General features: G+C 41.7%; 2 protein-coding genes across 24 annotated transcripts in view; one reads left to right on the top strand and one right to left on the bottom strand.

Annotated features, from left to right (window-relative positions):
- The window catches only part of FBXL2 (F-box and leucine rich repeat protein 2), a 411,994-nt gene that overhangs the window by 90,149 nt on the left and 298,755 nt on the right, over positions 1–23,090 (top strand). The window lies entirely within an intron of this gene.
- CLASP2 (cytoplasmic linker associated protein 2) overlaps positions 20,963–23,090 on the bottom strand; it is a 140,839-nt gene continuing 138,711 nt past the window's right edge. For all 23 annotated transcript variants that reach the window (XM_066322207.1, XM_066322240.1, XM_066322220.1 and 20 more), the window contains 2 exons: positions 22,604–22,720; positions 20,963–21,550 (listed from right to left, as the gene is read on the bottom strand). In XM_066322207.1, the coding sequence (XP_066178304.1) occupies positions 21,464–21,550; positions 22,604–22,720 (204 nt within the window). In that variant the 3' untranslated portion in view covers positions 20,963–21,463. The remainder of the gene's footprint in view (positions 21,551–22,603; positions 22,721–23,090) is intronic.

Here is a 23,090-nt window from a genome sequence, read left to right as displayed (position 1 = left end):
ATCATAAATTGGTGATCTTTATATTGGGAATTGTTGTGACATAAATTCCAACCACCCCTGAGGCTACCCTGAGTGGACACAGTGAAACCCATCCTCTTGCAGGTCAGTCTTTAAAAGTTGGGTGTAGCTTGTCCGTGATGAACAAAGTGTCTGCTAGTATTTCTGAAGATGTATCAGCTATTTTAGGACACCAAATGCCCTTTTTCTGTTAAAACATGAATACTAAAGGGAAGGTATTTTTTCTTTACTTTTTTATTATTTGTATCCCTGGCTCATTCACAACATGTTTTCTGTAGAGGTGTGTGTGGTTTGGTTTTTGCTGTTTTTAAAGTACAGGCTTGTGATGTGATTCTTTGGGGCAGGTTCCTTGATCAGTCCCATTCTCAGATCCTCAGCTGAGGATCTGCAATGCGCACAAATTGCTTCTGAGCAGGCCAGGTGCACAGGTCTAACCTGTCAGAGACAACACTGCCTGTGGCCCTGCCAATCCACTTCTGCAGACCCAGTAACTGAGATTGGAGACATGATACCATGGAGACAGTTTAGGCAGTGGGAGTCTGATTTTGCCAATAGACCTGCAAAAAAAAAGGCATTCCAAGTAGAATTCTGCTGAGATGTGGGCATCCTGGGACCTTCCTTTCTCCATCTGCTTATCACTAATGCTGGCTGGCATTCTCTCCTGAGGTTGATTGCTTCTCTATCAGCCTTACTGATGTCCAGATGTGGGGCTGAGGTGTGGTTTTTCACTGAAGGTGGACGGAGCCAAGAAACTCAGTGATTAAGACCAGACTGAAGCCTCGTGCCTGAACTGGTTTGTGTTCTTTCTCCTCAAGGTATTTAGCCTCGAGGGGCAATTTCATTAGAGATCAGCTCTTGTATCTGTAATTGATGGAAGGGTCCCCCTACGCTGTATTTCAATACCAAAACACAGGTGCAGGCACCATCCAAACCTAAAAAACAGCTGCTCAAAAGTGTGTGGGTAGAGCAACTTCAGAGGGACTCAAATGGCAGATTTTTAGATAAGGATGGGAAAATAGAAGCAAATATAGGGAGCAAAGGCAAGGAAAGGAAAGGCAAGGACATGGTGAAAACAGGCCCTGGAAAAAGCTGTGAGGGGACCAACCTCCTCCTGGCTGAACGGAGGCTGAAGAAGGGAAGACTGGAGGAATGAGTGGACACCTTTACTTTCCCTTGTGGTTTGTTTCCTTTTGTGCTAGGGCTGTGCATGTCACTTGTAAACAAGATTGTGTCAGGGAACTCAAGCACCCGTCCTTCATTTCCGCTTTATTGCTTGAGTCAATACAAGCAGCGCTGTGTTTGCTATCTATCTGTGTTAGCCAATCTCAATTTCAAATCACTCTCACCTTTGTACTGAGAAGGAGTGATTTTATAAAACTCCACTGCAGTTTCATTATTAGTTTCATACTTTGGAACCCAAATATTGCCTCAATTCCTTCGATTTGCTTATTGGTTAGTTAGTTTGTTTTAAAATCTAGAACTTAACACATTTCTAATAAAGACATGCTACTCCACAATTCTGCAGGAGAACTTACAGTGCTGTGATGCAGCAATAGTTGTAAGGCTACCAATATAGAAAGAGTCACATCAATGTAAATGTTTAAACACTGTCATGTTTATGTATATTGTATTTAGCCAAAAAGTAATAAGCTGAAGTTTAAGACAAAGAGTGAACCACATTATAAATTAAAACTTAATTAACATCAAGATTATCTGGAATCTATGAGTTTGGCTCTTGTCAAAGCACAATCATTTTTAATTATAAGAAAATTTGAATACTGTACTCAATATTTCAGTCTTGCAGAGGTAAAGTAAGTTCATAGCTCACAGGAATATGCTGATGCAATAAGCTGTATATTGCATCAGAATTTCAGTGCAAAGCATTTAGCCTGCACTGACATGACAAGCAGCTCAAAACCCTGGTCTTGCAGATCAGCTGAGCTCCAGCAAATAATCAAAGTAGATACGAGACATCAAGGTATTTCTTAGTCTGTATTATTTCATATAAATAGAGTTTTATCTACAGACTGCAAATGTATTTAAAAAAACCCAACCAAACAAACAAAACACATTGTGACTATCATAGTAAGCAGGAAAACATTCCTAACACTATTAGCACCATGCACAAACAGTGACATGGCTTATGAAAATTGTAGGGCTACAGCAAAGTCAACCTCTACCATGCTGACTCTACTGCTCCAATTATTTTCAAATCATCAGCTCTATTTGAAGGCTTCAACTTGTGGATTAGCAAAGATTGCACATGCAGTCTGCATTCATGTGTATTATAGCACTATAATTGCTATTATTATGATTAAAATCACCCCCGTTCTTCACTTACCGCAGGTAGCTGTTGTTACTGGTGGGATACTGGTGGTGGTGATAATGTTCAGGCTGGCTGTGCCAGAAAAGCATTTTGGGATGAGGCGAAGCATTGTGCTCAGCTGAGAGATGGTCGCTGCAGTGATGGGAGATAGGAAAGAGAAAACAAATACGCAAATTCAGATTACAGTTGCAGTTGGGTTGCTCTCAGGCCTTTATGTTCAGCTGCTGCCAGCAAGTTGTCCCTCTCTCCAGAAGAGGCAGGGAGCTGATGTCTTTGGCTGCTCCCCATATGCTCTCCTGCTCCCCAGACTCCCCGTGCTGCTGCCGCCCAGTTGCAGGGCTTTTTTACTACCAATGAGACGTAAGTGCAGCTCAGACCTCACCAGCATCCCTATTTCTCTCCTCCTCTCCCCCCACATTGTCCTAGAGTGTCAATGAGCAAACCCTGTGTTACAGAGGCTGTTTGTCTGAAAGGGCTGTTTGACTACACTGGAACACTGCAACCCGCATAGGCACGACTGACTGCGGAGAAAAAGAAAAAAGGTGGAATACACAAGGATCTCTTTAAGGGAGCAAGATGCCTTCTCAGCAGTGTTTAGACTGCATCCTTTTTGCCTGCACATTTCATTCTGGTGGCAGGCAGACTACAACTTTATAGTTACCATCTTGCCACGAATGAAAATTTAAAAAAAACCTAACCCCAAAATTAAAACATTTAAATTGCAGGAAAAATATTTACTCTGACACCAACCCAACACCACTTCTCATACCCACACTTGAGGGAAAAATCATATTCAGATGCAAACCAGCTGCTTGGTGCACTCAGTGCCATTTGTTGGCTGGAATTTGCAGCCAGGATTGCAGTATCAATTTAAAAACACACAGAATGAAAGAGGTTGATCTTGCAAAAACTGTGACACTTAGAAATAATAGGGGGCATACATCCAAAATCCTCATCTGAAAATTGTTACCTGCAGAGGGCACCCACTCTGCTTGAAACAGGAAGGACTACTGACAAATAGTAGTAGTTCATCCGTGGCTTTGTTATTTTTGGTTTTTAAATACCAGCTCATTCTATAAAAAGATACTTTTAAAACGTGTTACAAAACACAAGCTATGCAAATCAGAACATCAGAGAGCAAGAATCTGGGAGACAAAAAGGAATTATTTCATATTAGAGTGATAATAATATATAGCAGGCAAAAAAGCTTCAAATAAACATAATTGGTCTGGGATTTTTTTATTAGTGTCTCAGACAATTCTCCGTTAATTTACTCTATTTACTTAACATCAAACAATGCAAACAAAAAGCAAAGACCAGATTCACAGAATGGCTTGGGTTGGAAGGGGTCTCACAGATCATGTAGCTCCAACCCCTCTGCCATAGGCAGGGACATCTTCCACTAGACCAGGTTGCTCAAAGTCCTGTACAACCTGACCTTGAACACCTCCAGGAATGGAGCAGCCACAATTTGTCTGAGCAACCTGTTCCAGCATCTCACTACTCTCACAGCAAAGAATTTCTTTCTAGTATCTAATCTAAACCCACTCTCAGTTTGAATCCATTCCCCCTTGTCCTCAAATGTCTCTCTGTCTTTCTTGTGGGTTCCCTTCAGATATTGGAAGGCTGCAATAAGGTAACCCTTAAGCCATCTCTTTTCCAGACTGAACAAACCCAATTCCCTCAGCCTTTCCTCACAGGAGAGGTGCCCCATCCCTCTAATCATCTTGGCGGCCTCCTCTGGTCTCACTCCACCAGGTCCATGTCCTTCCTGTGCTGCGATCCCAGAGCTGGATGGAGCACTCTAGGTGGGGTCTCACTGGAATGGACTAAAGAGGCAGAATCATCTCCCCACCATATAATACAGAATAATAATAGAGGAACTGTAAATATGGGATGAGAAAAAAACATCTACATGTGACACTGCCCAGGAAAGCAGGCAAAATTTGGGACTGCTGCCTTAGTGAGTCTGAGAGATTATTCTCCTCCAAGCAGCATGTAAGTACCTTGAGAAGGGTTGTTATGACCCAGATCTGCCTGTGTACACAAATTAATCGGTGGTCCAGTAAGGATGAGAGCTGGATGAGTCTTTTCAATGTTAGATGTTCCTCTTGCAGGTCTCTGTAACCACAGACTTGTAACAAGCATCCTCACAGATGTAAAGGGCTGCATGTGTCCCAGTGATCACTGTTGTATTTTTTAATAATTATTTTGATTTCAGTACTGTAGGAAAAGAATATGTATCCTGGTATCCAGTTTGCTCCATAAACTGGTAAGTTGTAAAATAAAGCTACTCTGTCTTCAGCCCTACATTTTGACAAAGGAGTTAAACTCATGCAGCGCATTTATTTGGAAGCTCCATTTCCATTTGCTCTCATTATTCTCAAGAAGAGAGCTACACATCCCACAAAACACTTTCACAACCTTCCCCTGGGGTTTACAAGAACTTCCCATATAGAAGGCAAGCATGTTTTTTTTCTGTGACTTGTATTTCTGTCAAATGGAAAGGATAAGACCACAGACTCCCCTCCACTCAAAGAGCTCTACTACAGAATGGCACCCTCCTCTCTGTGCATGTCCCACAGAGCTCATGTGGCCTTAAATTGTGCGACACCTTTTTCCCCTCCCCAAACCAGCCCCTTGCTTTTGACTGATGCTCATTTGTCAGAATGCAAATGAGAAGGAACACCGCAGTTTTGGTTAGTCTTTTTTTGTGAAGTCCAAGAGAGAACTTGGGAGCAAAAGCATTTGAGACACCTGTTTTTTATCTTTAGCATAGACTTGCTTCCTAGCCCTCTCAGAATTAATTTTGATATTTTTAAATAACAGAAATACCATGTATAAGGATTGCAGATTTGTTCTTAATATCAGGAAAGACAATGTGCTGTCACTGAAAATACCCACCCCAGTGGGGAGCCCAGGCAAGCAGTTGCAGATTCAGCAACTGCTCTGGATTCAGCCCAAGTATTCTGAATGCAAGATAGTGAGCAAGAGCTTTAGTTCTCTGATTTCAGTTCTCTGTCATTAGCTTGCCCAGCTGTTACCAGAGCTTCGACTCTCCTGACCACAAGAGAAGGCTATAATAAAACACAGGAGCATCACAGCAAATGTGCCCATTCAGTGCCTTACCTTCATTTGATTCTTCAAGTACTACCCTTGTGTGGACAAGTGAGTCTTTGACAATATCCAAAAAACTACTGCCTTGAGGAGATGGGGTGTTGGTAGGGAGAGGGAAATAATGGCAGGTTTTCTGATTTAAGTACCTGCTTCTTAAAAGAGGTAGAAGTCCCAAGGTCTGTGTGACAGGTGTCCCTCATGGTGTGCAAACTATTTCATACTTGACAGAGTGTGACCACACAAGCTGCTGCTAGAAACCATCCTATCCCACCGGGCCCACTGTCCATGATGGTTTAACAGAAGCAAAGCACAACCAGGTCTTGTGGACTTCTATGCAAAAGCAGTATGAAAGAGGAAATTTGGCCTTTTTTTCCCTCGAAGGGTTGACAAGATGATTATCAATCATAAATGCTTTGAGTTCCTTGTATGGAATATAGTAGACAAAACATGTAGGAAAAAAGTTATTATTCAAACTGATTATTATTCAAAATAATTCAGTATTTCTTTTCCTTGTCCTATACAGAGTCTTGTGCTTTGATCTCTGTTGTGAATAGTATATGGCTACAGCTTTAAGTACACTGTAACTTAGTGTTTTAAATCAGGATGAACTTCCCAAGTTACATCTTAAGTCTGGTATTTTGCCTTGTAAAACACTGTATATTCCCCACACCCACACCTGCTGCCCTTGACTAACCTTTAGACATAAAGGAATGTGGTTACAGAGTCCTTCAAGTTTGGGGACAAATAAGGCGAGTTTTTAACCTTGTACTGTTTATTGTTAAGGGGCTATTTCTTTTTTTTTTTTCTTGCTTTATGGTCTGCCCAGTAAATACACAGATCTCAGCAAAGGAGCACTGTATACACAAACAACAAAACGTTATTTAGTTAAAACATCTCTTGCTCTAAGGCTTGTGTATGGCATGCAAAGTCCAACCTGAAATTTAAGGTGGGGAGGCTCATGTTTTGCTAATGGGTGGATATGTAATGAAGTACTTTACCATATGGTACCTGGTAACTTTATTGGATTTTTCCCCATGAGCTGCATTCAAAATGATGATGTCTCCTAAGGCATCACTCAACTTGCTAATCTTTTTTATAGTGATCAGACTCCTCATCAGAAATAATTTTTCTGATTGCTCTTCTGAGAACTTTTTGGTTTGTTCCTTTTTACTCTAAAGAATTTTTTCCCCATAAGTTACCAAGGAAATTAAGTGTTGGGTACTTGAAAGTACTTAATTGAAACAAAGGGGTGGTCAAAGAGAGAGAACACGAGTTTTGGGGCAGGTAAAGAACAGAGCTTGAGGCAGCTGGGCACGCTGTTTTTCAGCGTTTGGGGAGAGATAATGGCTGGGTTGCTGCTCGCTGGGAGTTCACTGTCTCTGGAGGGGTCCAGTCCTGGGGAATCTACCATCACCTGCTCACCCTGGAATTCTGAGCTTCTCTGCTGCCCTGTGGGAGCTGGGCCAGCCCTGCCCCATCAGCACTGCTCCTCTTGCTAAAGTGTGACCCTGCACCCCGCTGCCTGCTGGGACACCCTGCTATCCCAGCTACCGGCCTGGGACTTTCCACTGTTCCAGCTTGGTGCTCTGAGGATCCTACAGGGGCACTAGAGACCAAACTGCCCTGGGTTTTTGTGAAGCAAAGCCCTTGAGGTTCTTATTACTGTTTTTGTTACTAATGCTGTAGTTGGTTTTGTTTGCTTGTTATACATACTAGTAAAGAGCTGCTATTTCTATTCCCAAATCTTTTGCCTAAAATCCTCTAACTGCAAATTTATAATTGGAAAGGGGGGGGGGGGGGGGCAGGGTGGTTTGCATTCCCCATTCCATGGGGAACTCCAGCTTTCCCTGGCAGATACCTGTCTTCCCAAACCAAGACAGATTTTGGTGCACTGAGAAAAGAAATGGGAAAAGAAATAGAGGCTCTTAAGTAACCTAGTATTTTCTTTTGTGTGTGTTGGATATAGAAACATCATCAGGCAGCATCATGTGGTCCAACTTACCCTGGTTTGGATGGCACGTGGTTGTAGCTGTATTCCTCCCATTTGCAGGCCCTTATCTAAACATGGGCCCTGTAACTAAGGCTACTGTTGCTGTCATCAACTTTGTTTTATGGGTGGATAAGGAGAGGCATTCATGGATTTTTAACTTCCTCTGGAAGGCAGGCACATGAACACATCACACACCAAGTCTATGTTTTTGGAGTTACTTTAAGAATGGTACTTTCTGTGAGGAAATGACAGCAGGGGAAGTTTTCTTTCAGCCCTTCAACCAGTTCTTTGTGCCTACCCTATCAGCTTTTGAAGGGTTTAAATTCCCTCTAGATAGTAACCAAGTGTTGCTAATAGTCATAGTCTATTTAATAGTTTTCAGAGATAAGGTGATGCCGACATGGATCACTGCACACACACCTACCCCAGAAACTAGGGATGCTGCTGTGGGACCTGACGCTGCCTCAGAGACTGGGGATACTGCCATAGGGCCTGCCACTGCCCCACGGAATAGGGATGCTGGCCCACTGCCTGACCCTGCCCCGCAGCCCACCTCAGAAATGAACCACCCAGACTGGGTGGGGGCTCTGGTGAAGGAGATGGGCCAGATGATGAAGGAGCACGTTTCCGCAGTGGTGGCCTCATTAGCCTCCCTAGCCCCTGCTGATGGGATACCCTCCCCCTGCCCTGTAAAGGCAGAGTCTGATGGTGCAGCAGTGGAACCCACAGACATTGCAACCGTCCAGGTTCCAGCTGAACCACAGGGGCAGCCACAGCCAGCAGCAGTCGCCCCTTTTGAATCAAGGAAGTACAAGATAAAATCAAAGCAGCCAGGTAAGGATAAGAAAGGAGGGCCCTCACAACCGGCAGGGGAAACAGAGGTTGAGATCATCACCGAGTCCCTGTTGTTTGAAAGTCTCTGTAACCTGCAAATAGATATTGCACGACGGGGACGTGAGCCTTATACAACCTGGCTACTTTGGGTCTGAGACTTTATAGGTACAGGTGTACAACTGGATGGTAGTGAGGCAAGGAATTTGGGACCTTTGACTCAGGACTCAGGTATAAATCAGGAATCTGTAAGAGAGACAGGCCCCCTCTCCCTCTGGCTTTTAATGAGTATAAGGGAGAGGTTTGTCCACAGAGACAAAGTGCAGCAGCACCATCATACAACGGACTGGAAGATCCTTGAGGAGGGGATCCAAAGGCTGAGAGAAGTGGCAGTATTGGAGGTACTTTTTGGGAGGAGTGGACAGCATGATAATGACCCCAACAAGGTTAGATGCACAAGGTACATGTTGTGGACACTGGCAACTCAGGGAACACGTGATTATACCGTATTCATTGCCACAATTAATCCTGATAACAACCAAGAGACAGTGGGCTCTTGTCACCAACAAACTCAGGAATTATCAAAGTATGATCAATGGCCCAATGCAGGCTCAGGTCTCTGCCCTGGTAAAGGAACTCAAAGAGATGAGGGAGATGAGGGAGGAGATGATGGAGGAACAATTCCCAGGTGGCACTGGTACGAGTCACAGGCCCCAGAGTCAGAGCACAACATCCCCCAGCTAGAGAGGGAGGGTACACCCCAGGAGCTGAACTGTGGTCCTTCCTGTGCAACCATGGGGAAGGCATGGGAAGGTGGGATGGGAAGCCCACTTCTGTCCTGGCAGCATGGGTGCGTGAGCTCAAGGAGAGGAACACTCACAGAGGGGGTTCCACTAAAGTGAAGGTAGCCTCAGCCTCCCATGACCGAGTCATCAAGTATTATAGAAGTGAGGATGATATGTCAGATCCCCTTGAAGAAACCTCTACCATGTATGCCTAGGAAAAGAATAATAACCAGTGCTAGAGGGGCCCTGCCTCTAGCCAGGAAGAGGCACGGGAAAACTGGGTCTTTTGGACGGTGTGGATTCAATGGCCTGGCACATCAGAGCCACAAAAACATGAAGCTTTGGTTAATACTGGGTCACAGTGTACTCTAATGCCATCAGGACATGTGGGGGCAGAACCAATTTCTATTGCTGGGGTGACAGGGGGATCACAGGAACTGACTGTGTTGGAAGCTGAAGTGAGCCTGACTGGGAAAGAGTAGCAGACACATCTGATTGTGACCGGCCTAGAGGCCCCGTGTATTCTGGGCATAGACTTCCTCAGGAATGGCTACTGCAAAGACCCTAAAGGACTCAGATGGGCATTTGGGATAGCTGCTGTGGAAGTAGAGGGCATTAAGCAATTGAACACCTTGCCTGGACTTTCAGAGAACCCATCTGCAGTAGAACTTCTGAAGATAAAAGAACAATGAGTACCTGTTGCCACCTCGACAGTGCACCGCTGGCAGTACTGGACAATCGAGATGCAGTGATTCCCATCCACAAAATGATTCGTGAGTTGGAGAGCCAAGGGGTGGTCAGCAAAACCCACTCACCCTTCAACAGCCCCATCTGGCCTGTGCACAAGTCTGACGGAGAATGGAGACTGACTGTAGACTACCGTGCCTTGAATGAAGTGACTCCACCACTGAGTGCTGCCGTGCCGGACATGCTGGAACTCCAGTATGAGCTGGAGTCCAAGGCAGCAAGGTGGTATGCCACTATTGACATCGCCAATGCCTTTTTCTCCATTCCTCTGGCTGCAGAATGCAGGCCTCAGTTTGCTTTCACCTGGAGGGGTGTGCAGTACACCTGAAACCAACTGCCCCAGGGGTGGAAACACAGCCCCACCATCTGCCATGGACTGATCCAGGCTGCACTGGAGAACGGTGAGGTTCCAGAATATCTGCAGTACATTGATGACATCATTGTGTGGGGGAAGACTGCAACTGAAGTGTTTGAGAAAGGAAAGAAGATCATTCAGATTCTCCTGGAAGCTGGTTTTGCCATCAAGAAGAGCAAGGTCAAGAGATCTGCCCAAGAGATCCAGTTCCTAAGAGTAAAGTGACAAGATAGATGGCGTCTGATTCCCACTGAGGTCATCAACAAGATCATAGCAATGTCTCCACAGCAAGAAGAAAACACAAGCTTTCCTAGGTGCCATAGGCTTTTGGAGAATGCACATTCCAGAGTACAGCCAGACTGTGAGCCCTTTCTTCCTGGTAACTCTCAAGAAAAATTATTTCCACTGGGGACCTGAACAGCATCACGCTGTTTGCCCAGATCAAACAGAAGATCACACATGGTAGCCCTTGGCCCAGTCAGGACAGGACCAGGTGGGAAGAATGTGCTCTATTCTGCAGCCCGGAGTCGTGGTCTGTCCTGGAGCCTTTGGCAGAAGGTGCCTGGGGAGACTTGAGGCCGACCACTGGGATTCTGGAGCTGAAGTTACAGAGGGTCTGAAGCCAACTACACCCCCACAGAGGAGATCTTGGCTGCCTATGAAAGAGTTCAAGCCGCCTCAGAGGTGATTGGCACAGAAGCACAACTCCTCCTGGCACCCCGACTACCTGATGGATGTTTAAAGGACAGGTTTCCTCTACCCACCACGCCACTGATGTCACATGGAGCAAATGGATTGCCCTCATCACACAGCGTGCCCGTATTAGAAACCCAAATCGCCCTGGGATTTTGGAGATAATTACAAACTGGCCAGAAGGTGAAAACTTTGGTCTCACGGATGAGGAGGAGCAGGAACAAGTGACACGTGCTGAAGAAGCTCCACTGTACAACCAACTGCCAGCAGAAGAAACACACTACGCTCTTTTCACTGATGGTTCCTGTCTCATTGTGAGGATGAACCACAAGTGGAAAGCAGCCGTATGGAGCCCCACGTGACAGGTTGCACAAGCCACTAAAGGAGAGAGTAGATTGAGTCAACTCACTGAACTTAAAGCTGTTCAATTGGCCCTGGACATTGCTGAAAGAGAGAAGTGGCCAAAGCTCTACCTCTACACCAATTCATGGATGGTAGCCAATGCTTTGTGGGGCTGGCTGGAAAGGTAAAAAAAGGCTTACTGGCAGTGTAGGGAGAAACCAATCTGGGCTGTGGATGATTGGAAAGACATTGCCATCTGGGTAGGGAAGCTACCTGTAAAAGTCCGCCACGTAGATGCCCATGTCCCCAAGAGTCAGGCTAATGAGGAGCACTGAAACAATGAGCAGGTAGATCAAGACGCTAAGATAAAGGTGTCAAAGATAGACTTAGATTGAGGATACAAGGGGGTGTTGTTCCTCTTGTTCCTAGCTCAATGGGCCCATGATGCCTCAGGTCATCAGGGCAGAGATGCCACCTACAAGTCGGCACGAGACCGAGGGGTGGATTTAACCATGGACAGTATTTCTCAGGTTATCCATGACTGTGAGACATGTGCTGCCATCAAACAGGCCAAGCGGGTGAAGCCCCTATGTTATGGTGGGCGGTGGTCCAACTATAAGTATGGGGAGGCCTGGCAGATTGACTACATCACCCTTCCCCAAACCCGCCAGGGCAAGCGCTATGTGCTGACCATGGTGGAAGCCACCACTGGGTGGCTGGAGACCTACCCTGTGGCCCATGCCACTGCCTGGAACACCATCCTGGGCCTGGAAAAGCAAGTCCTGTGGAGGCATGGTACCCCTGAGAGAATCGAGTCAGATAATGGGACCCATTTCAAGAATAGCCTTATCAACAGCTGGGCTAGAGAACATGGCATTGAGTGGGTGTACCATATTCCTTATCACGTACCAGCAGCTGGGAAAGTTGAACGATGCAATGGCCTGCTTAAAACCACCTTGAAGGCACTGGCTGGGGGGACTGTCAAGAACTGGGAGATTAATTTAGCAAAGGCCACATGGTTGGTGAACACTCGAGGTTCCACCAACTGAGCAGGTCCTGCCCAATCTGAGCCCTTGCAAACAACAGATGGAGATAAGGTTCCAGTGGTGCGCATGAGAGGTATGCTGGGGAAAACTGTTTGGGTTAATTCTGCCTCCAGCAAAGCCAATCCCATCTGTTGGGTTGTCTTCGCTCAGGGACCAGGATGCACCTGGTGTGTGATGCAAAAGGATGGAGAGACCCGATGCATACCTCAAGGGGACCTTGTTTCGGGGTGAACTACCCATGACACTGTGCCTGTATCCATATCTGCATGTATGTATATGTATATATTTTAAATGTTTAAACTCAATGTAATATGTTGGTATGGGAAATAAATTCAGGGTGGATAATGTTGGGAGTTAGGTTTGTTCCTTTTTACTCTAAAGAATTTTTCCCCATAAGTTATCAAGAAAACTAAGTATTGGATACTTAAGAGTACTTAAATGAAACAAAGGGGTGGTCAAAGCTTGGAGAGAGAGAGAACATGAGTTTTGGGGCAGGTAAAGAACAGAGCTTGAGGCAGCTGGGCACACTGTTTTTCCGGTTTTCAGGGAGAGATAATGGGTGGGTTGCTGCTCGCTGGGAGTTCACTGTCTCTAGAGGGGTCCAGTCCTGGGGAATCTACCATCACCTGCTCACCCTGGAATTCTGAGCTTCTCTGCTGCCCTGTGGGAGCTGGGCCAGCCCTGCCCCATCAGCACTGCTCCTCTTGCTACAGCGTGACCCTGCATCCCCCTGCCTGCTGGGACACCTACCCCTGCCTGCTGGGACATCCTGCCATCCCAGCGACCAGCCTGGGACTTTCCACTTGGTGCTCTGAGGATCCTACAGGGGCACTGAGACCAAACTGCCCCGGGTTTTTGTGGAGCAAAGCCCTTGAGGTTCTTATTACTGTTTTTGTTATTAATGCTGTAGTTGTTTTTGTTTGCTTTGTTATACATACTAGTAAAGAACTGCTATTTCTATTCCCAAATCTTTTGCCTAAAAGCTTTTAACTGCAAATTTATAATTGGAAAAAATAGGGGGGGCAGGGTGGTTTGCATTCCCCATTCCAAGGGAAACTCCAGCTTTCCCTGGCAGATACCTGTCTTCCCAAACCAAGACAGAACTGCAACAAATGACCTTAACTACTGGCATTATAACTGGCTATATATGACCAAAAGTCATCTCTGCTCTTTACTTTCAACAAGTTAAAATTGTTCTACAGACAACACATGAAAAATGTCATCAGGTACAATCTAAGACACTGTGAATTCAGTATCTATTCGGAAAATTTTGTTTAATGAAGGTTTTGCTACCCAGTGATGATTTTTGTTGTGCTTAAAATACTAGTTTTCAGTTTAAAGTCAGAAGAAAGTTTTATATCTATGCAGAAGGAATCCCTACATACTTGATTCTCAAACTAGAGTTTAGAGAAGTATTTTGATGCATCCTGTTGGGTTTTGGACTCTTTTTGGTTGTACAGCAGTTGCTGCCTAATGCAGGGTGACTGGATAACAGTGAGTTAGTTACTCATGTCTAGATGATACTCCTGGCTTGGATCGGCTATGAATCCATCATATAGCTCTATGAAATGTGTTGACACACATTTCTAGCCCCTCTATTTTTGAGTACTCTGTCTCTCCTCTACACCTTGTTAGTGGGAATGTATTCACTCCTACTGCACTGAACTTAAAAATGCTGGGTAACAGCCACAAGAAGGAAGAACTGCCTGTGATCTATCACTGCACTGCTCTGCAGTTCTCCACACACCTCCTGACACATTAAGGGCTGACCCAGTCCTTTTGCTGTGTCTGGTCATCTGAAGGTGGCAGAAGTATAGGGTCACTGCTGACAGCTTGAGCACAGCAGTGCACCATGTCTGCAGCACAGGATGAGCAGCAATGCCCCCACATAACTCTCTACGTCCACCTGCCACCTTTCATCTGGACTCTTGGATGATTTTAGGTGTTAGAATTTGGGCCCATTGAATACTGAAACACTGTAATGACTGCTGCATTTACTAGCTTCTATGATACAAAACTTGAGAAACAGGCCTGCCAAAAAAAACATAAAGGGGAAATGGGAAAACCCACAATGAACATTTTTATTAGACCTCCCAAGTTCCAGTAGAAGTCTTGGGACACTGCCAGCACAGAGACAAGGCAACACATCCAGGGTATCTGACCAGAACTCTTCTTGATCTGACAATTTTCATCAAATACATCAGATATGTAGCAGACCCTGCACATGGACTTGCTTCCATGTCTCCTTGATTTGAGTGAGGCACTCGGATAAGTAGCGTTGTATGTAAAGGAGAAACAGGGATTGCTTCCAATGCTCAAGTGTCAGGTTACAAAACACGTAGATTTGGCTGCTTCTGAAGAATGCAGCAGGGTATGCTTCTTTTCTCATGGGGTCTTGTCCCCTTTTAAGACAGTCTCCATTGCAAGGTATCCTGGGTCTTCATTTTATTCCTCCTCAGTCATATTCCTCGCACTACCTACTTTCCAATCTCAGGATGCAGTAAGGTGCCGAGGTATGAACTGAGGAATAAATGTCTTACTGATGGCACATCTTACAAGATGGAGCATGGCAAGTATTACCTTTGCTTTCTTCTGTTTCATCTGCTGCTTTTTAGAAAGACCATGGCCTACAAAGAAACCTATGACATGGAGATAATTTGTAGGCACTGAGATTGACAGCATCGCTGACCAGAGAGTATTTTGATTTAACCCATTACATCATAATCTAAACTTAAGTTAGCAGGTTTTTGTGATGGTAGCAAAGGGTGGAGTCCATGTTATTTTTAAATGACTCAGAAGTCTGTAAAGGTGGACAAGTTCAGGTAGTTGTTATTCTGCTATTCTGTGTTTGGTAGCCTAAGAATCAGTATTTGGACTCCCAGACTGCTGTGGCAATGTAGACTGCCTGACACAGAAAACAGAGCTTGGTTATTTCCCAGTCCTAATGGACAGACTCCCTTTCACCTGAGGCTCTGAGGCAGCTTTGGTACCCTGCCAGGTCTAACATTTTCTAGCATTGGGCTGGCTTGACTTTGTAAATAAAGTCCTCCAACATCAGTCTTTTCCTCTCAATTCCCAAAGCAGAAAGCAAGACATCGTGTATTCCAAGAAAATTCCCCTCCTAAAAACATTACAAATCACACAGAGGTTTTAAGATTTTTAAGAACATTACCTGCAACGTACAAGGGGCTAAACTAAATATATACACCATTTCTTTCTCCTCTTATTTTCTAGCAACTCTGAATTTCCCAACTCCTAACACTGCAAAAATCTTCTTACATAGCTCAAGCAGTGGCTAATTAATTTCTGAGAAAAGGCAGCCTCTGATGGAAACCAACTCTTCAAGGAAGAAGAGCTTCAAGTAAGAAGAGCTTTTCTTTCTGGACAGTTGGGTAATGCCCAATTTAGATTTCTTCTCTAGGGGAGGTACAGGCTATATACATGGTGATGCATGAAAATTCCTTAGGCAAAGCAGGTAATTTTGTCTTGCAAAAGTATTTCAATTGATTAGCTGGCCAGCATGGCTGTAGCTGTCATCTCAAAGATCAAAAAACTCAAACAGCTCAGAAATTCTTTAGGTAAAGCTACAACCATCTGTAAAGACTTTACTATAGCGTAAAGATGTTTTATCTGCATCAGTTTAAGTTGAGCTGAAAGGACACAAAGTAACAGGCCAGAAATAACTGCTTTTCCAGATTAGAGGCCTTTTGTAGTTGTACTCAGTTAGGTACATTTCAAATGCATTATTTCAGACTAGCATATAAATTAATTAATTGTTTTACAACATGTTGATCTGCAATTTTAAATGGAACACACATCCATTCCCCTACAGGCTTGCATTTGAGCTGTTTATCCAAGTTGAAATGACCAGTTTCCTCATCTTCCCCGGTACTTTGGCATGAGCTGTACATGCTCAGAATAAACACACTGTGCTAAGAAACAGATGGGTTTTCTTGTATTTCCTCCCCCAGTACTGCTCCCCATACAAGCAGACCCTCTTAGCCTAGGACAGACATTTGTTTATCCTCTGGCACAGGTCTGTGAGCCCTTGGTGTTGCTGAAGGACCAGACTGAGATTATTCCAGACAAATCAGACTGGGAAGCTCCTACAAAGATACTCTGTTGGCTCTGCCACAGGCAGAGATGAATAGATGGTGAGGGAACACTTAAACCATTCCAGCTGACTTTTTGAGAATACCTGTCTACTGCATAACTTAAATCCACATATTTGTTTTTAACTGCTACAGGTGTTCCTTAGACAGACAGGCATTGCTTTTGAATTTATCCTGAAAAAAGGTTAGCAGAACCATCTCCAGTACTGGTTGCAATATGAGTTTACAGAGGTTCAAAGATGAGCATCATGATCTAAGAAATAAAGGATACTGAAAAAAAAACTTGTAAAACTGTGACACCCAAGATCAAATTCATTACCTTTTTACCTCCTATCTGATATCAATATAAATGGATATCAAACATATACATGCATGTTCCTTTTTCCACGGAAGAAATATTTTCCATATTTCACTATCGATAATTTCTTCCAATCTTACTCCTTCAAAGTATTTCCATTAGGATAACTTATATCTATCTAAAATACATCAGAAGTTACTGAATTTTTATATTCAACAGAAATCATACGGTATTCAAAACTGCTTGCAAACTTCCTAGTAAATACACTTGTCCTAAAATCCCATCAGCAAATTAAGAAACTTCTTTAACTGGGATAATCCAAGCTGCACAGCTTGGAAACTCTTTAGTCTGATTTTTTGCCAGAACAGCACAATTAGTTCTTCAAACTTCCCACATTTCTGAAAATCTTCTGTGTTTTAACAAAGACCAAAAAACCATAAAAATTATGAAGTAAATCTTTAAAGTATGTACTTTTAATGAGTTGGAAAACTAATTTTGGGGAGAATTTAAAGATGTTTTCTTAAGTGAGCTCAATATGAAGATTGACTTTTATCTTACCTGAAGTAGACTGCAATTGCAAAACTCATCAGTTTACTCTTCTGATCAGGAGAAAACAACAGACTTGGTTCTCCAGATAATCCTCCAGTTCCAAAAAGCTTATGCATCCCCATCGTATTTATGTTTATTGTGTTCTCTGTGTTTGCAAAGTCCCAACCTCACACAGTGCAAGTTCCCACAGCCAGTGGAATCATTCTTACTCGCTGCCCATAGGGAGGAAGTGTAGTGCAATTCAACAGATTTATTTCTCAAAATTATTTTCTCTTTTATGATTGCTTTCAAAGGGACAACATCACATTCAGCATTTAAATTCCTTTGCTGAAAATTCAAACTGAGCAGTTTAGGCCTGCATTCTCAACAGAATTTTTCATGGCTACGTTTTTGACTTAAATGTTTAAACACGCATAGAAACCATTAAGAATACGTAAGTGTTGCAGGATCCAGACGTGTGTTCTTTTTTGTCTGTGACTCAGACCGCAAATAATAAACACAACTCAATCTGTTCCAACCTTTATCTTCAAAAACAAACAAGCAAGCCAACTCAGGAAAATTTACATGATCAGCTCTCCTTTCAATTTACATTTATTATCCCAACTTCCTTGCTAAGACTTCACCTGAACATAATGTGTTACTCAAAATTCTGTAAAGCAAATGACATCCAAGTCTGAGACATCCACAATATCCATTTCCCATCCTGATTCTGCATGTAGCTTTTCTTCTCCTTCCTCTTTTTTAAAACCCAAACCCAATCTTTAAGAATTACATTTCAGTATTCAAATTACTGCAATGACCTATCTTCACAGGATATTAGAAGGAACACATAGAAACCCTGTCTGAAAGAACAGCAACTTATAATTGTCCTATTTTTTCCCAGATCTTCATGCTAATCCATTAGAGAAACCACCTCCAGCAGGAACATAAGGCATGACTAATCACTGTTTGAATTTAACTGAGCTAATATCTACTTATAATATAGGAAATGAAGGCAAAAAGCAATGCAATGAATCTGACGAACTGGCTGCTGTGGAAATATTTTTTTTCCCAAATTCTTACACTCTGTTGGCTTCATGTAAATAAATAAATTCTGTCTGTTTACAAAGGTAGCAACCCCATCTCTGCTGGAAACAGAACTAGTCGTATCATAAGTAAAATAATCATTTAAATATATTGAGATTTTTAATACATGGGATATCTTTGCTTTAAAACATTTAAAGACGGCTTAAAAGCAGAACTGATGAACAAACTTTTGGTAAATATCTTCCTTCCCCCTACCTGGAGCAAACTTTTTCAGTCATACAGGGGATAAAAAACATATCTTTTGTTTACATGTAAAAAAACTAGGTTTTATCCAGAATATATACTGTATGTTTCAATAACTTATATTTTCAGTATGAAACAGCATCTTCAAAAAGATGACAAGTAACAGTCACCTTGCAATGATTCTCTAAAAAGAAATATTACCTATACAAAATGCAGGAATAACATACAGATCTATTAAGCTTAGAATTTGTGCAATTTTTTGAAGTGACCTTTTGTATAATTAAAATCTAAAACCTGCAAGACTGTAGACTGAAGAATGTTTTTAAATACTAAAACCATAAAATGTAAATTATGTATAATGTACAAATAAATGAAATAATAAACAAACAAAAAAAATCTGCCTAGAAGCAGGAAACTGTGTTCATAAAGATTCTAATAAATTTTTTAAAAAATTTGCACAACATACCTATATTCACAGCATGTTCTCAAATGCCAAGTCAGATTTAGTACCAAGACTATATAAAGAAACATCGTTTGGACACACCAAACATGAAGATCAATTTTTTTAACCAATGCTGTATGAATTACATTTATAATTTTACTTATAGCATGTGATCAAATAAAACAGAAAAACCAGAATGTATACATTGCTAATCTTTTAAGTAATGTTATGTACATTTTATTGCCAGTATATGCACAATGGTAAGCATAGAACTATAAATACACAATGTAATTAAACAGTAGAAAACAACAAGGATGTTACAAGTAACAAAGGAAAGAAGGAGATACTATTTTCTTGATGTAGCTGCTAAAAAGGGCTAGCAACAAGTTATGACAGTCTTGGGTTTAAGTCTTTACATATATTTCTACAACTTTTCCTCCAAATAAATCTCTGCAATGGCATTGCTTCTTTAATAACCACATCTTTCTATTGCATTCACTTCAAACTAAAGTAAAAACAACCTTTCATGTTAACTACAAGCATCTGACTTATTTTTTTATTCAGTTTTGTCTTTCAGGGTTCCTAGCAGGTGAAGTGTGTACTTTCTTACAGTATTTGGCTGCAATGTTGAAGAATAGAGTTTTGAATACACATTAAGTCATAATTTGGAAAAAAATAAAGATTTTTCTCTAGATAGTTCTACTGGGTGCTATATGCAGCAGCTCAGTCAAAAATTAGTCACCCTGAAGAGGTAGAGAGAATTTTAGCCTAGCATAGATCATCATCCTTGGCACCACTATTTTCTCTCCTATCAGGATACACTTCCTACAACTAGAGAACATCACAGTCAAAGGGAAAAAAAAATCAGGAAAAAAGTTCCACTATTCCTGGGAAGGGCACTGTTTCATCCCATTTCTCACTTAATTAGCTTGCTGCCTATATTAAAAAAAAAAAAAAAAAAAACAAAAAAAACAAAAAAAAAACCAAAAAAACACAACAACAACAAAAAAAAAAAACCGAAAAGAAAAAAAAAAAAAAAAAAACCAAAACAAAAGAGAGAAAAAAAAAAAAAGGAAAAACGGGGAAAAAAGGGAAAGACAACATTTAGGGACACATTTGCTCATCTTTGTTCTCTTTCCATTATCAGCTTCATAAATACAAAGAACCATTATTCACAATATACTAACTCTTTTTCAAAAATGGAAAAACAAACTCTTGAAACATTTCCACACCTTAATCCAGATGGGTGGGTCTTGAGGATGCTATTCAAGAAAACCATGCAAATAATTTGGTGCAGCTTTTCCTACTCATCCAAAATATATATTTTTCTTTAAATTAAAAGGTGGCGAGATCCATAGCATTTGTGACTATTCCCCCCTCCCCCCATTTAAATTCAATGCAGAAAATCTCGGTGCTTTTCAAAAGGTAAGGGATAAATAGTTTTCTGCACTGTTGTCATAAGATCCCATGTGAGTTACAATACAAGACTACTTGTTCCAGCAATTAGGTTGAGAGGAAACATTCTAGTGATAAAGATAAATACATACTGAGCATGCTTGGGCAGAGCACTCCATTCTGAAGCATCCTGCTTGAAGAACGAAAGGTGACAAGGATGGTTCACGTCCATCAAGTGATCATGAACTCTGCTGCTCACCAGCAGGCTGCCACACCATCACCAGGTTGGCAGTGCTGCCCTGGCAGGGCTGTCTCCCACGTTAAGAGGTACTGGTTGTACCAGTCCTCTGCTGCGCACACTAAATTCTTATTTATGCAACAAACATACAACCAATGAACAATATCACTGTGACAGAACTGGATCAATCCAGCTTTCTTTTTATAGGCATATTTCTCAATCTCCAGAATATCCCAAACAAGCTGTAAATAAGATGATGAACCACCAACGCAGTGAACGAGTCTCACTGCAGTTCAGACTAGTTCAGCCTTGCTTCACATCACTTCTTGTTTCTAGCGAAGGACATGATACTCAAACAAAACAGCAATAAAAAAGTAATGTTACCTGCAGCTGAAGAAAAGCAACAGAATTTATATTTTAACTTCTGAAGCTTAAAGCATACCTTTTTAATTAGCATTAAAAATCTTTTTTTAATACATTAACACTGGCAAAAGTTAATGGGAAGACACAGAGGATTATGAATAGGGTAACTGATGGATAAGATTATTTTGAAATTTTATTCTGCTTTGATCAACTGATGTTAATACTGTTTTTCCTTAGATTTGGAATAATTCTATTGCATCAGTCTCATGCAGGCTGAGGACAGCCGTTGGTTAAAGAAAATAAAAACAAAACACCCAAACAAGAAAACCCCAAAACAAACAAACAAATTAAAAAAAAAAAAAAAAATCAACCAACCAGCTGAAAATAAAACCAAAACAAAACAAAAAACAAAAAACAAAATCCAAAACAAAGAAAGGGGAAAAATATCCAAGAAAAAAGTTCCAGAAGTTGCATGTAAGGATTTTCCTTTCAGTGAAGAGGGCCTTGCCCTTGCTTTAGGAGACCTGGTTAACTCTTGTCAGCTTCATTAGCTTTGTCCAGACATATCTGCTGCTGTATCCCCTGCTCCAGAGCCTGTTTGTGCACGTTTGATGTAAAGGTTCAATAATTTCATCTGCAAATTTAAGCCAGAAATTAACTCTGTTTAGTATTTGCAAACTGTACAGACTGACTACAGAAATGGTACTACAAAAATAGAAATTAATCCTTTTTCTTTTCCCTAAAAGCAAAATTGTCCTTCACTCAGTTATTCAAAAGGAACGTGCATGCCAATGAAAACATCAAACACAAGTAAAACTTGTCACAAGGAAATTGCTCTCTAAGGATGTAAAGAAGAATATGATATAAGCTAGCCAGATTAAGATAGATGGAGTATTTTCCTCCACTTATAATACTTTTCTAAATATGGTAGTGCCATGGGTTTCTTTTTCTTTTAAGTTAATGCTGAGGTTTAAGCCTCTAGTCAGAGTTGCTGATGCTGCTATTTACTAAAGCTTCCAATATTGTCTGGAGTCACTTTAAATACAATCACTACCAGAGACTATTTTAGGGACAGAATTGTCTTATTCACAGACACACAAAATTAATTGTCCTGTTTTACTCCCAAGGACGAGGAGATTCACAATTAACATATAGCTGCCTACATGCAAAAAACTGCATGAAAAAGCTGTCAATAAAATCATAAACATCCTGAAGCAAAAAGAACCACAGGCTGGTTCTTATTATTTCAAATTAGAGGTACGAAAAAGACTAGTGAAGGCAAAGTAACAAGGAGGATGAATAAATGAAACTGCTGTATGTAAGATGGACATACTATGTTACTTGTTTTTCAGTCAGAGCTTGCATGAAAACAAAGACAAGAAACACTGATAGGAAAAGTCTGCTGAATACAGCCATTATCACTACTATCAGCCTACTAGGAACTGAATGCATTAAAAAGCAGTAAGAAACACAGTTTAGTAATTATCTTAATGCTAAAGTTTGAACACTTGCATAAAGATCTGTGGACTCTCAGCTTTAAATATTTTAAGGTGAAGTCACATTAATACAACTGATACTCTCTTTCAAGTATACACTTCATTAAAACTTTCTGGCAATGGCAACCAAAATGTGAATACATAAATGCAATTATGAGCCAAGATTTCTTTAAATGGTATCTTCTACTTACTTTACTGCCAGTGAGTTGACTGAGATGCGGTTTTAGTTCATCACCAATTACTGCATGAATGGCTACAAGGCAGAAAACACATGCCTTACGAACGCTGCTCTCTGAATTATCATAACCCTAGAAAGCAATAAAATTAACATTAATACCTTATCAGTTAATGATTAAAAGCCCCAGGAAGCTATTTACTTATTTACTGTAATAAATACATTGAAGTCTATGGTAAATTAATGCCAGTGTAGCCCAAAGAAGCATTCCAACAAAAACCCAAACACACAAATACAAAGCATGTAGTTAAAAAGCAGGCTGCATATTAATCACCACTGATAATCATTTTCCAGGCTAAATTTAAAACCCACACAGTCCTGTTCGTAAGTTACACTGAAAACAGAGCTGCTGCCATGCAACAGGTGAGCGAGCACATAAGAGAACCTTTCTAGGTTAGACTCCTCACAATTTAGAGTTTCCTGACTCTGAATGAAGAACCCTC

Source organism: Sylvia atricapilla, chromosome 1 (genome assembly GCF_009819655.1).
Source record: "Sylvia atricapilla isolate bSylAtr1 chromosome 1, bSylAtr1.pri, whole genome shotgun sequence".
NCBI lineage: Eukaryota > Metazoa > Chordata > Aves > Passeriformes > Sylviidae > Sylvia > Sylvia atricapilla.
The sequence above is the reverse complement of the archived record's forward strand: the minus strand, read 5'-3'. Positions and strand labels throughout refer to the sequence as shown.